The sequence below is a fragment of the Ornithorhynchus anatinus genome, chromosome 6, assembly GCF_004115215.2.
Source record: "Ornithorhynchus anatinus isolate Pmale09 chromosome 6, mOrnAna1.pri.v4, whole genome shotgun sequence".
Taxonomy (NCBI): domain Eukaryota; kingdom Metazoa; phylum Chordata; class Mammalia; order Monotremata; family Ornithorhynchidae; genus Ornithorhynchus; species Ornithorhynchus anatinus.
Window position 1 is genome coordinate 41722607 of NC_041733.1, and position 12699 is coordinate 41735305.

Sequence of the window (12699 nt, forward strand, 5' to 3'; positions counted from 1 at the left end):
GAGACAGGAGGCAGGGAGGCCAGTGAGGAGGCTGATGCGGTAGTTAAAGCGGGCTAGGGTAAGTGCTCGGACCAGCATAGTAGCAGTTTGGAGGGATAGAAAAAGGTGGGTTCTAGAGATGGTGTGGATTATTAGACTCATTCATCCATTAAATGTAAATTGGTCAAATCAATCAAGCAAGAGTATTTGCTTAGTGTTTACCCTGTGCAGAGCACTGTACTAAGGACTTGGGAGAGTACAATAGAAATACTGGACATGAGCCCTATCCTTAAGAAGTTTACATCTAGCAGCGGGGGACTCTCGGTCATCAAAATAAATAATACACAGAAGAAAGCAACATGTTTCAAACATATGAACCCGAATTCTATGGGATGGGTGTTGGGGGCGAGTCACCAAGTCCTTAAGGAAAGTGGAAGCTCTGAAGTGGCACTAGGAGGTGGAAACAGGGTGGGAAGATGAGAGACTAATCAAGGGAAGACCTTCTGGAGGAGATATGACCTCCTCCGCTTGTTTGCTGTGTGGCCTTGGGCAAGCCATTTCACTCTGTGCCTCAGTTATCTCATCTGTAAAATGTGGATGAAGACTGTGAGTCCTATACGGTACAGGGACTGTGCCCAACCTGATTTGCTTGTATCCACCCCAGCACCTAGTACAGTGCCTGGCACATAGTAAGCGCTTAACAAATACCATAATTATTATTATTATTTGAAGATGGAGAGAGCAGGGCAGTGGTCTGCTGGATGTGAAGGGGAGGAAGTTCCAGGAAGAAAGGAGGGTGTGAGCAAGAAGGGGAGGCTAGAGCCTATGCAAACCATTTTGTAAATCAACAAGCTGTCACGCAAGCAGGGGGTTTCTGTGGGAAGAATTTTTGTTCACCCCCTCAACTTCTATAGCTTAGTGGATAGAGCACGGGTCTTGGAGTCATAAGGACATGGTTTCTAATCCTGGCTCTGCCGTGTGTCTGCTGCGTGACCTTGGACAAGTCATTTGGCTCCTCTGGACCTCAGTTACCTCATCTGTAAAAAGGAAATTAAGAGTGTGAACTCCATGGGGGACAGGGATTGTGTCCAACCTGATAAACTTGTATCTACCCTAGTGCTTAGAACGGTGCTTGGCACATAATAAGCACTTAACAAATATGATAATAATTATTAATGTTATCATTATTATTATTTCAATTCTTTTTCTGGTATCAGTCAGGTTCCAGAGGGGAGATGATGAGCTGTTTCATCACTGAATGAGTTTAGGGAAGTTTGAGCCAAGGGAATGCAGGGGAACGAGAAGGCCAGTCCTGATGCTGGGTTGTAAGAGATTTAGACACGAAAATGCCCAAACACAGTGCATTCCCCATATTTGGACAGCGAGTCCCAGACGGAGGGCAGTTGCTATAAAAACCTGGCCTTCAACCTGCTCCACCCCCACGCAGAGCTCACTGAGTTGGAGTGACTGTAAGGAGATGGAGATAGGGAGGAAGGAGAGGAGGCGGAGCGATAATGGCAGTAGCATTTGTTGAGCGGGGAACTGTAAAGCGACTGACAAGCTTGCTATAGTCCATGAACCCAGCCTTCCAGATTACGGGGAAACCAAAGGATCAAACCAGGAAGGAAGTGATCCCAGATAGGCATGGTAAACACACATCGGCAGGATCCAGGGCTTAAACCAAGCCCCAGTTCAGTGAGCTTAACCACCTCTCCTTCCTATGTGCTGTTGGAGTCTGGGTAAGAGAACCACCTGAAATCCTATATTAGCTTAATTTAGATGATCTACAAGCCAGGTGGACATTTTCAATTTCACTTGGCCCTCACCACACATTTTAAAAAGCACCAAATTTTTAGTAAATTGAAGGAAGAGATTTTCTTTCACCCCTAGCTTGACTTTAGGATGGGGCCCAAGTGGTCTTCCCCCTTGACCCTCCCCAAACACTGTACGACTCCTGAGTGTGCGTGGTTAAGCTTCCCAGCTTCAACCAGCCACCATCCCCCAGCTCATTCAGCATCTCAATGGCGAATCTTTGTGTATCCATTGGCTGGGGCGGAGGGAATAGTTTCTGCGTTGTGGCTGTTTTCCAAAGCAAAATGATATTTGGGCTTTGAATTTTTTTCCCCAACACCCATAGACCCCAGAGCGGACTGTGCAAAATTGTAGTTGGGAAAGAAAATCAGACTCCAAAGGAGGGGAAGGACGGGCCCTGGATACTCTCTCGGTTGAGGACCCCTCCCAAAACTGGTAACCATCACGATTTTCAGGCCTGTTCTGTTAAACAAACAATATCAGCCATGTGGCTGTTGGGCTGCAACTTGGATGATTCAGGTTCAACGGGGGCCGAACCTCGTGAGCGATGAGAAACGTGGCACTGGTGGGCGTTTTCCCGGAAAATTGCGATTCCAGAGCGATCTACTCGTTCCGCGATTGTGGGACAGCCCTCGGCCCGAGTGATGGATGAGGAATTTCTGACTGGCACAGAACCCGTCCCGGACCATGGAAAAACCACGACCCATCCTGCCTCTCTCCCAACCCCTGGCCTTCTCGCCCTGCACCCCTCCCTCCGCATTCCTCTACGGCAAAAATTATTTATTTATTTATTATTCAATTTATAAAAATGTGCCCCACGCATAAGTCTCTGGACTCCCGCACAGCAAAGGAAAATATTCATTTATAAAAATAAAGTGGAACCAGCTGGATGCTTCACTGTATCAGGCCAAGAGGCCCGATTCCAAAGACGGGCCCCGGACCCCTTTAAGAAATCACTCGGTTACCCGAGGCCCCGGCTTCTGGTCACAGGGCTCCTGATATTCCTGAGAGGCACCGGAGCACCTGGGCTATCCTCTCATCGGGCCGTCGCATGCCTCAAAGGATGCTGGGAGGAAGGGGGAAGAGATCTGTGTGCCAAAAGGAGGCAAAGAAGGCAGAAAGTAGGGGAAATGGCATTGGCCCATAAATGGCCAAAGGTCTGGCTTTGGAGGGAAGGGGACAGGCCCTGGATTTCAACACTGCCACTGAATGAGAGCAAGCAGCCCTGTACTCGGTACTTTCTGTCTTCTGCCCCTCCACCTCCATCTCCTCCTACCCCTCCCATGTCTACATGCCCTTCCATGGCTTGTCCGGACATCCCATCTCCTTCTTGACCCAGGCCACAGAGCAGTCAAAGCCTCTTCCCATTTTCAACTACATGTTCAGACTTCTGAGCAAATCCCAGTTTCTCCCTAATAAGGAGGGGGCTCTGGTTTTCCTTCCAGGGGGACAGGAAGGTGGACAGAAGAGCTAATTTCTAGGGAGGGCCCCCTAGATCTAAAGAACAGGACCATGGCACCCTCTATGGGGTCCAACAAAATGTTAGTTATTGTTGCTGCTAAAGCTTAGGGTCCACTAACAGCCTCTGAGCCTCATCCAGCTCTGATCACCAAGTTTTCATTAAAATACTCAAATTATACATGAATGTGTATAACCCTATACAGATTAACACAAGGCAAGGTGATTCAGTCAATCAATCAATTAATCAATCAATGGCATCTCTCTACTAAGTGCTTGGAAGTGGACAGGACCAAGAGACCCCCATCTACCATCTCTGTTATATTGTATTATAGTACTATATTGCCCTAAACTTACTACAGTGCCCTGCACGCAGTAAATACTCAATAAATATGATCAGTTAGTTGATTGATTCAGTTTGTGTTTGAGAAATACGCTTCTGCTCCACTGAAGCAGTGGGCGTGAGCTTCTGCTGACCGAAACCAGTTTCGACAAGCCTAGATTGTTTAGTTATCTTGCTTTCCGCACTCACTGGCGGTGTGAAGACCGCACAAGAAAGGACACTGTTTCACTATACAGTTAACAAATGAAGAAATGAGAAACTCCAAAGGGGGCTCTTTGTCTTGAATTCCAGTGACCCATCTTCAGAGGATGGTCTAGTCCATAGGAATGACAGGGGGCCCATATTAAGGGAACCAAACGACCCGGGCCTGGAGAGCCATCCTACAAAGCTCAGTGGGGTGGGGATGGATGGTGCAGGAGGGAAAGGAGGGAGGCAGGCTCCGGTTTGGGTCTGTGCAGGGTGTTCTGTGACATCTCCATACTTACTGCTTCTCTGTTGGCTGGCTGTCGGAAGACATCCCCATCAGAATGTTCCCATGACAATTCACCATCCCCTGTGTGTGCAATATCAATCAATCAATCAGTTGTATTTACTGAATGCTTACTGTGTGCAGAGCACTGTACTAAACTCTTGGGAGAGAACACAATAACAGAGTTGGTAGACTTGTTCCCTGCTCACAATGAGCTTAAGGTCTAAATCAATGGACACAGATTGGAGCAAACTGAACAGTGAAAGATAATACCCATTTGGGGGACACCTGTGGTATTTGTTAAGCACTTACTATGTGCCAAGCACTGTACTAAGCACTGAGGTAGATACAGGACAGTCAAAACAGACACAGTGCCTGTCCCAAAGGGGCTTCACAGTCTAAGGGGACTCAAAAGTGTTATCACTTATTCTATCAGCCTGTTTGGGAGTTTTGAGCAAACTGCCCAGATGCTTTCTGATGAACATAAACCAACATTTTAGGGGAAGTCCTCATATTATTTGGAACCTAAATTTCACTTCAGTTTAGGCTATTATTATGGATGGGAATGATTTTAAGAGCTCTATTCATCTTTCTTTTTAAAAAAATTCCACACCCTGCTAGTGAGAAGTTATGAAAAATCAGAAACATTAAGGTGGCACCTCAAATAGCTGTAAAGTAATTACATGTTAATGACTCCGGCATTTGATAGAAACTGAGTCACAGAATTATAGGGCTAGAAAACTATTTTACTAACAAAATTATAGGCTCAGAAAGCACCACAAATTCACCTAGGCATTAGGTCTATTGGAAAGAGCCCTGGGACAGGAACCAGAATTCTTGTCCCTCCTCTGTCTCTGATCTGATAAGTCACTTTTTTTTAAAATAGTATTGTTAAGCACTTACACTCTGCCAGGCACTGTTCTAAGCTCTGGGTAGATACAAGCTAATAAGTTTTGACACAATCTATATTTGATGTGGGTTTCACCGTCTTAATCCTCATTTTACAAATGAGGTATCTGAGGTGAGGAGAAGTTAACTGACTTGCCCAAGATCACACAGCAGACAAGTGACAGAGCCAGATTAGAACCAGATCCTTTTGACTTTAACGGTGCTCTATCCACAAGGTCATACAATGGAGGTGGTAGATAAGATCCCTGCCTACAAGGAGAAGCATCATAACCTAGTGCATAAAGAATGGGCCTGAGAGTCTGGGTTCTAATCCTGATTGCCACTTACTTGCTGTGTGAGTTGGGGCATGTCACTTCACCTCTCTGGGCTTCAGTTACCTCATCTGTAAAATGAGACTGTGTCCAACCTGATCAGCCTGTATCTATCCCAGCACTTAGTACAGTGCCTGGGATAAAAAAAAGAAGCTCAAGCTTCTGGGTCAGGATGCCAGACGAAACAGAAAAAATAATAAAAAAGGAGCTCAAGGCCCCTTCTATTGGTCCACAGAGCAAGAGAGCAGTGGAAAGAGGAATGGGACCCTAACTCCAATTCCCTTCCTTCACATTCACTAAAGTCACAAAAGAATCACATGAAGGAAGGCTGACTGAGAATCAGGGGTGCTCCCTTTTGGGAACACGCAAGGCTGACCCACTTGTCGTGCTTGACCCTGATTCACTGGGAAACTACCACCGGCCTGGAGAGAGGCCTCCTGTTCTAGCCAGAGTGAGGAGCCCTGACAGTGACTGATGATCCTGTAGTCAGGAGAAAGATCAAGACGTGATTGTAATGCGTTTTTTCACCAACCTCTGAAAGTTTTCTGGTGGACTGATTGTCAAACAACATTCATTTCACCTCACGCTCTACATGTGTTATTTATTCAATCTCCATTATTCCCCCGAGTAGCACCCTACAGGGATGGAAGAGGTTTGTCTCTCTAGCCTGGGGAGGTGAGAAGAACAAGTATTTGAACAATGGTGCCGGCCTTGGCTCTGAGCCAATGAATTCAAAACTCTGGCTGTGTTTGGCGAAGCCTGGATTTGGGTCTGGTCGTTCCCACAACGCACCCTCCCTCTCTCAAATGGGGCATTTTCCCAGCAATGGCCACTGCAGAGGAGCATTAGGGGCCAAAATTCCAAACCAGGGGAAGTCAGGTTGACGGCAGTCAGCAAGGTGTGGGTATGCAGATATTCCTGAGGGGAAAGCAAACTTTTCTACCTTTTTAAGCACCATTTTGACCTCTTTAGGGGCCTAGGACATAATTACAGAAACTCACTTGGGCATTTCTCCAGTCACAGCATCTCCCGGACCAGTCCTCTAACTTTTCCACGTCCCACAGACGTTGCTCAGCTCAGCTGAGGTAAACTACAGAGACGGTGGCATCTCCCCCCTTGGAAGTCCTTAAAAATGGGGCTGGGGACAATTTAGGTGCGGAGCTGCCTATAGGCAGGGCTTCAATGCCAGGGCTCTCAGAGGATCGATTAGACTGTAAGCCTGTCATCGGGCAGGGATTGTCTCTATCTCTTGCCGAATTGTTCATTCCAAGAACTTAGTACAGTGCTCTGCACATAGTAAGCGCTCAATAAATACTATTGAATGAATGAATGAAAGGATCTGGAAGATCCTTTGTTTGACCTGGTAGCTCACTGGAGCCAAAGGGCTTATGCAAACAGTGCCAAGCACACTGGGAAGAAGAAAGTGTTTAGGGCCCAAATGACAAATCTGTGCTAGAGAGTAGCATGCCAGGTCACCTCTGCTTGGCTTTTCCACTTGTGGAAGCAGCATAGATGCCTCTGCTGGTCTGCTCCCTCCAGTCATTCAGTCAGTCAGTAGTATTTATTGGGAACTTACTGTGTACAAAGCACTGTACTAAGCACTTGGGAGAGTACTATATAACGATATATCTGATACATTCCCTGCCCACAGTGTTCTTACAATCTAGAGGGGGAGATAGATATTAATATAAATACATAAAATTACAGACGTGTGCATGAGTGCTGTAGGCCTGTGATGGGGGCGATGAATAAAGGGAGCAAGTCAGGGTGATGCGAAAGGGAGTGGGAGAAGAGGAAAGGAAGATCTAGTCAGGGAAGGCCTCTTAGAGGAGATGCGCTTTCAATAAGGCTTTGAATATGGGGAAAGTAATCCCCCGCTGTACATGAAGAGGGAGGGTATTCCAAGCCAGAAGCAGGACGTGGGCTAGAGGACAGCAATAAGATAGATGAGATTGAGGCATAGTGAAATGGTTAACATTAGAGGACTGAAGTGTGCGGGCTGGGTTGTAGCAGGAGAGTAGTGAGATGAGGTAGGAGGGGACACAATGATTGAGTGCTTTAAAGCGGAAGGTAAGGAGTTTCTGTTTGACATGGAGGTGGATAAGCAACCACTAGAGGTTCTTGAGGAGTGAAGAAAAATGGCCTGAACATTTGGTGTAGAAAAAATGATCCAGGCAGCAGAGTGAAGTATGGGCTGGAATGGGGAAAGACATGAGGCAGGGAGGTCGGCAAAGGAGGCTGATAGAGTAATCAAGGCAGGTAGGACTCTGTAACAGCTGCCCTTGTTACCACTCCCAGGGCTTGACAGCTGCCCCATGCTCCCCTCTCTCTTCTTTCCCTGCCTCTGCTGACAGAGCAGGGACACCAAAGGGGACACAGGCAAAGCAGGAAATGGAGGAGGGAGCGTTGAAAATGGCTGATGTTGCTCTGTTGCTATCTGCAAAAAAAATCTCCCAGCAAAGCTCATTTGGGGCAGGGAATGTGTCTGTTTATCGTTATATGGTACTCTCCCAAGTGCTTAGTACAGTGCTTTGCACACACTAAGTGCTCAATAAATACGAATGAATGAATAAAAACTGAAAAAGGAAATGGGTTCCATTTCACTGTCCTCTGGGTTATTCCAAGCCACGACAATTGGTAAAGCCAATCAAAATGGGCCCGCCGATTCCCCCCACCATAAATATCTGCAATCTCTTTTCTCTCCTGCTCCCACTATTCCCTTTCCTATTCAGGCTGATTTTTATTGCCCCCTTGGAAGAAGGAACTGGCCCTTTAGTCAACCAGCTAACTTTTCATCCCCTGACTTGGGATGCGGCATACCCAGGGGTGGACAGCTGCAGCTTCCTGAGACGGTTTAATTTTTAGCAGCCATAAAGTAGGGAGTTAAAAACCCACGTCACCATATAAAGTAAAATTCTCTGCTACCACCCCGGGGAACTAAAAATAGCTGTCAGGAAGCGGAGACAATAAAACAGACAATTTGGGAGAGTTTACTCTTGTAGCCTCTCCATCTCGTCAGTGAAAAATGGGTCTTATGCTAGGTATTTCCTCCTTCAACCACGCTTGCCGATTTGGCTGGCTCGGCTGCAGTAGCCCAGGGGAACGCAAAGTGGTCTTCCTGGCCTGGAAGAGATGAAGGATGGTGGCTGTCTGTCTGTCTCTTCCTCCCAGCCCCTCCAGGCCTTCGCCTGAATGATCTGGAAAGTTACGTCAACACTCCGCTGTCTTTTGGCCTGAGCCACCTGGATTTATTCAATCAAAATACGGTCAGCAGTGTCCCCAGATTTGCCATCCCTGCCACCTTTAGGTAGGATTCCCAGCCTAGGCTTTAGCTGCTTTTCCAGTGATGAAGTCCTGCCCCTACTATCCCATTTCTTCTGGTGATCCTTCCGGCTCCTCTGACTCCCCCACTCCCGCTCTACCTACCAGCCTCGGTAATGATTTCCGTTAATGCTCCAGTCCAAGTTCACAAAGACAGTTTGTTAATTCAAGCAACGGGACACATCCACCTGTATGTTTCTTGGGGATCACTGCATTCTTTAAGACAGAAGAAGGCCGGGCCCGAGGTAAGAGTGGCATAAGCCACCCGTGAAGAGATAATTGGCCTGCAATGCATCACTGGCAATGTCTTTGTGGAGCCATATTTACGCACATCAAAAATACCTCTGGACCTTCAAGGGGGAAGCGGCATTATTGACCTTGACAAGACATCCCCAACAGAATTATTAGAATAAATCTGCTGAGCTCTGACTGCAAGCCTGAAGACGCCTCAAACAGCAGGCATGGCACGTTCCCTGCCCGGACTGTTTATCGTCTCAGTCAGGCCAGAGAAACATTCGGGACACAATGGGGAAAGGGTTAGTTCAGAGATGTTTTGGTGCGGAACTTTCTGGAGGACGCGTGTAGTGGGGACTTGAAGAAGCAGGGGAGGGGATGGTGTCACCATCTGAGGGTGCAAGAAGGCCTTTCCAGGAGGGATTTGGAAGAGGAAGAGAAGTGGAGCATTTCTGTTTGGCCTGTTCACAATACAGGGAATGGCCCATTTCCAAACTCTGCGGGACCCCCTCAAGCTTTGGCAGCTACAGTGAAATCAGAGCACTGGGGCAAATGCCATGGTTGAGGTGAACATGCCCCCGATTGATGATTTTCAGGGATGAAAAATGCCTACCCTGTCCGCCTCCTGCAAAGCTTCCTTTCTTTCCATGTGGCCAGGAAACAGTGGAATTCCTAACACAAGTCCTGGACCGAGCCAATTGGTTTTCCATGCCCTGACCCAGCCCTGGAGGGATTTCCTATTATAGAGACTCCTGTGCTTTTAAAGACTTTTGAGGGAAATCTAATGAAATTGAGTGAGCAGTCATCCCAGAGAGGCAGAACCAGCTCTGGAACTGTCACACACACCTCTTCATACCCTGCCGAGTTCCTGACTCCCAGCTGGTCTCTGATCTCTGAGCTTGGACTCTAAGGGAAAGCAGTGCTCCCATTGGGCAGGACAACTGTCTTCATCAGGAAGAAACCAATTCCTGTGGTCAAGTTAGAAGAATTGGACTTCTGAGGAAAAAAGATGCCCCTTTTCCATCTGACTCAAGCTGAGCCAGACCTCAAGTTTGGCGAGGCTCCTGAAGTACCTATGGGTCGGTCTCCCACTTGGCCAAGTGATCCATTTAGGCTGTCCAAACTATTCTCAGTTTTTGGAAGGCTAATAATTCCAAAGCCCTCTGCCTCCTTGTGTCATGTGGGCGAGTGGACGGGAAGCAGAAATGACAAACTACGGTGGGGTTTTTATGGTCTGACTAGGTTTGGGAGCAGTCCTAGAGAGTCTATCCTGATAGGATTTCCAGACAGATATTTCTCCAGGCCCCAAAAGAGTCAAGGCTTGCTTGGTCCAAACTTCCAAAGGTGAATTACTCTCTGTGTATGACATAGGAAGTCAGGAAGCAATCCTTACTCAGTCCACACTAGGCAGACCCTTACTACTACTAATAATAATAATGTTGGTATTTGTTAAGCGCTTACTATATGCAGAGCACTGTTCTAAGCGCTGGGGGAGATACAGGTAATCTGGTTGTCCCACATGAGGCTCACAGTCTTCATCCCCATTTTACAGATGAGGGAACTGAGGCACAGAGAAGTCAAGTGACTTGCCCAAAGTCACACAGCTGACAAGTGGCAGAGCCGGGGTGCTATAGTACAGTACTACTCTACTACAGTACTGTAGTACTTTAGTTTGTAGTTCTGTAGTTTACTGTACTCAAACTCTACTACAGTAGAGCTTACAGTCTTTAGACAGTAAACTCACTGTGGTCAGGGAATGTGTCTGCTTCTTGTTATATTGTACTCTCCCAAGCGCTTAGTACAGGACTCTGCACACAGTAAGTGCTCAATAAATATGATTGACTGAATGCAGGGGCCCGTATTTTTCATTTTTTTTTAGTGGTATTTGTTAAGCATTTACTGTTATACAAGTTAATCAGGTTTGACCCAGTCAGTGTCCTACATGGGGCTCACAGTCTTAATCCCCATTTTCCAGATGAGGTACCTGAGGCCCAGAGAAGTGAAGTGACTTGCTCAAGATCACACAACAGACAAGTGGCAGAGCTGGGATTAGAACCCAGGTCCTTCTGACTCCCGGGCCCGTGGCCTACTTGGCCATGCTGCTGCACTTGAGAAAAGGAGGTCCAAAAACTCATGGGCTTGAGAAAGAAAGCAGCAATCCTGACTAAAGGGAGGGGGCAAGAGGTGCCATGAGAAGAGATTAAACTAGTTGTGGCTGTTTAGCCTAGGCAAGACATGACTAAGGGCTAACTGTTTCCATTCTATTGTGGAGAGAAGCAGTGATCTTAAAAGTAGCTATGAGCTCCTGTTGAGTGTGACACACAATACTACACACTTGGGAAAGTGTAGCCCAAATAAACATTACATTCCCTGCCTACAAGGAGCATACACTAGAATGGGGAAGGCAGACATATAAAACTGAGTACGATGAAGAATGGGACTAGTAAGGAGCTTAAAGATCAGATACATAGCAGAACGAATACGCCGGGATAAAAATTCAGAATTAATTGGTGAATGGAGAACTGAATATACGTATTACTCTAAGTGCTAAGAAAGGTGTGAGAAGCAATTTGGGGGTTGATGTGACTTGGAGATCTAGGAATTAATCAGGGAAGGCGTCCTGGAGGAGGAGGGAGGACATTGTCTCGGTGACTGAGGACTGAACTAAGAAGAAATGGGCTTTAATGTCAGGGAGACTTTGGTAGACAGAACTCGCTGACTGTCAAGGTGATGAGACACCAAACAGGTTAATGACTGAGGTTGAAGGGACTCCATCCTTGATATTCTTTCATGTAAAAAAGAACAGCAATTTATCTATCCTGAATGGCCTAGGTGTTCGCCAGCCGGAAGCCGGGGGATGAACCTGATGACCCTGTGTGGTGCCTTCAGATGCTGGGGCTTCCCGACCCGGATGCAATTAGCCTCCACTGACCCCTTCCCTGCTTGCTTCTCTGCTGCTGGAAATGGATGGCACCTTCTCACCTCATTTTTGAGTCTAGCCAGGGAGCCAGGAACCACAAACCTACCACCTGCCCCTGGCTACCAGGGAGACCAGAGAGAGATCCATCAACCCAAGTGTCAGAGGCAGGGAGTGGAGGGGGAGCCCAAGCAGAGCCACAGAAATAATTACAGAGAAAAGAGGGTTTATTGACTCTAGAGGCAATAAGGGTGAGAGGAGACAGGAGCCATGGGCAAGAATGTAAAAAGCAGGTCAGTGAGTAGCTTCCACTCTGGACAAGATAAGAGGGAAAGAGTGGAAAGTACAGTGGGACAGATTTAAGTTAGACTCCCTGGCTTCCACATTTGTGCCAGATTGGATCACAGTACTGAGGGAGAGTGTGGAACCTTACTTCTCTTCTTCCCATTGTCTGGGCGGGACAGTTTTTTAGATAGTATCTGTCCAGAACTTATATTCAGAGGCTTCCCTGATTATTCAGCATTCGATCTTAGTGACTTTTGGCTCAAAAAAAAAAATTCTCATACCAGCCCTTTGATCCAGGGACAGATAGGCCTGCTGACAAGTTATGATTTGCTCATTGAGAATGTACTGCGGGACAGACCCAAATTTACAAGGGGAGGGCTTGGGGGTGGGGTGGGAGGGAGGGAAATTTCCTTTTCCCCAGCTGACTCTTAACTGTGGGACTGTAGCACAGACCTTTTTATGAAGACATCATAAGAAACAGGTGTGGGAAAATTCTCAGCCTAATTCAAGCATAAATCAAATTAGGCTATGGCTAATTCCACTCCAAACTCAGAAGGCTCTCTGCAGCCAGCATATTATTAGGGGTTTGAGCATTTGTGTGCTGCTGGCGTTAAAAGGGTAGGTCTTCCAGATAGAAATATTAATGGCATGTTCTGATGGG

The 12699-nt window shown here is 47.0% G+C and overlaps 1 protein-coding gene across 2 annotated transcripts in view; it reads right to left on the minus strand.

Annotated features, from left to right (window-relative positions):
- CHRDL1 (chordin like 1) overlaps positions 1 to 12699 on the minus strand; it is a 77541-nt gene that overhangs the window by 19579 nt on the left and 45263 nt on the right. For both annotated transcript variants that reach the window (XM_007666516.3, XM_007666510.3), the window contains exon 7: positions 4078 to 4145. In XM_007666516.3, the coding sequence (XP_007664706.1) occupies positions 4078 to 4145 (68 nt within the window). The remainder of the gene's footprint in view (positions 1 to 4077; positions 4146 to 12699) is intronic.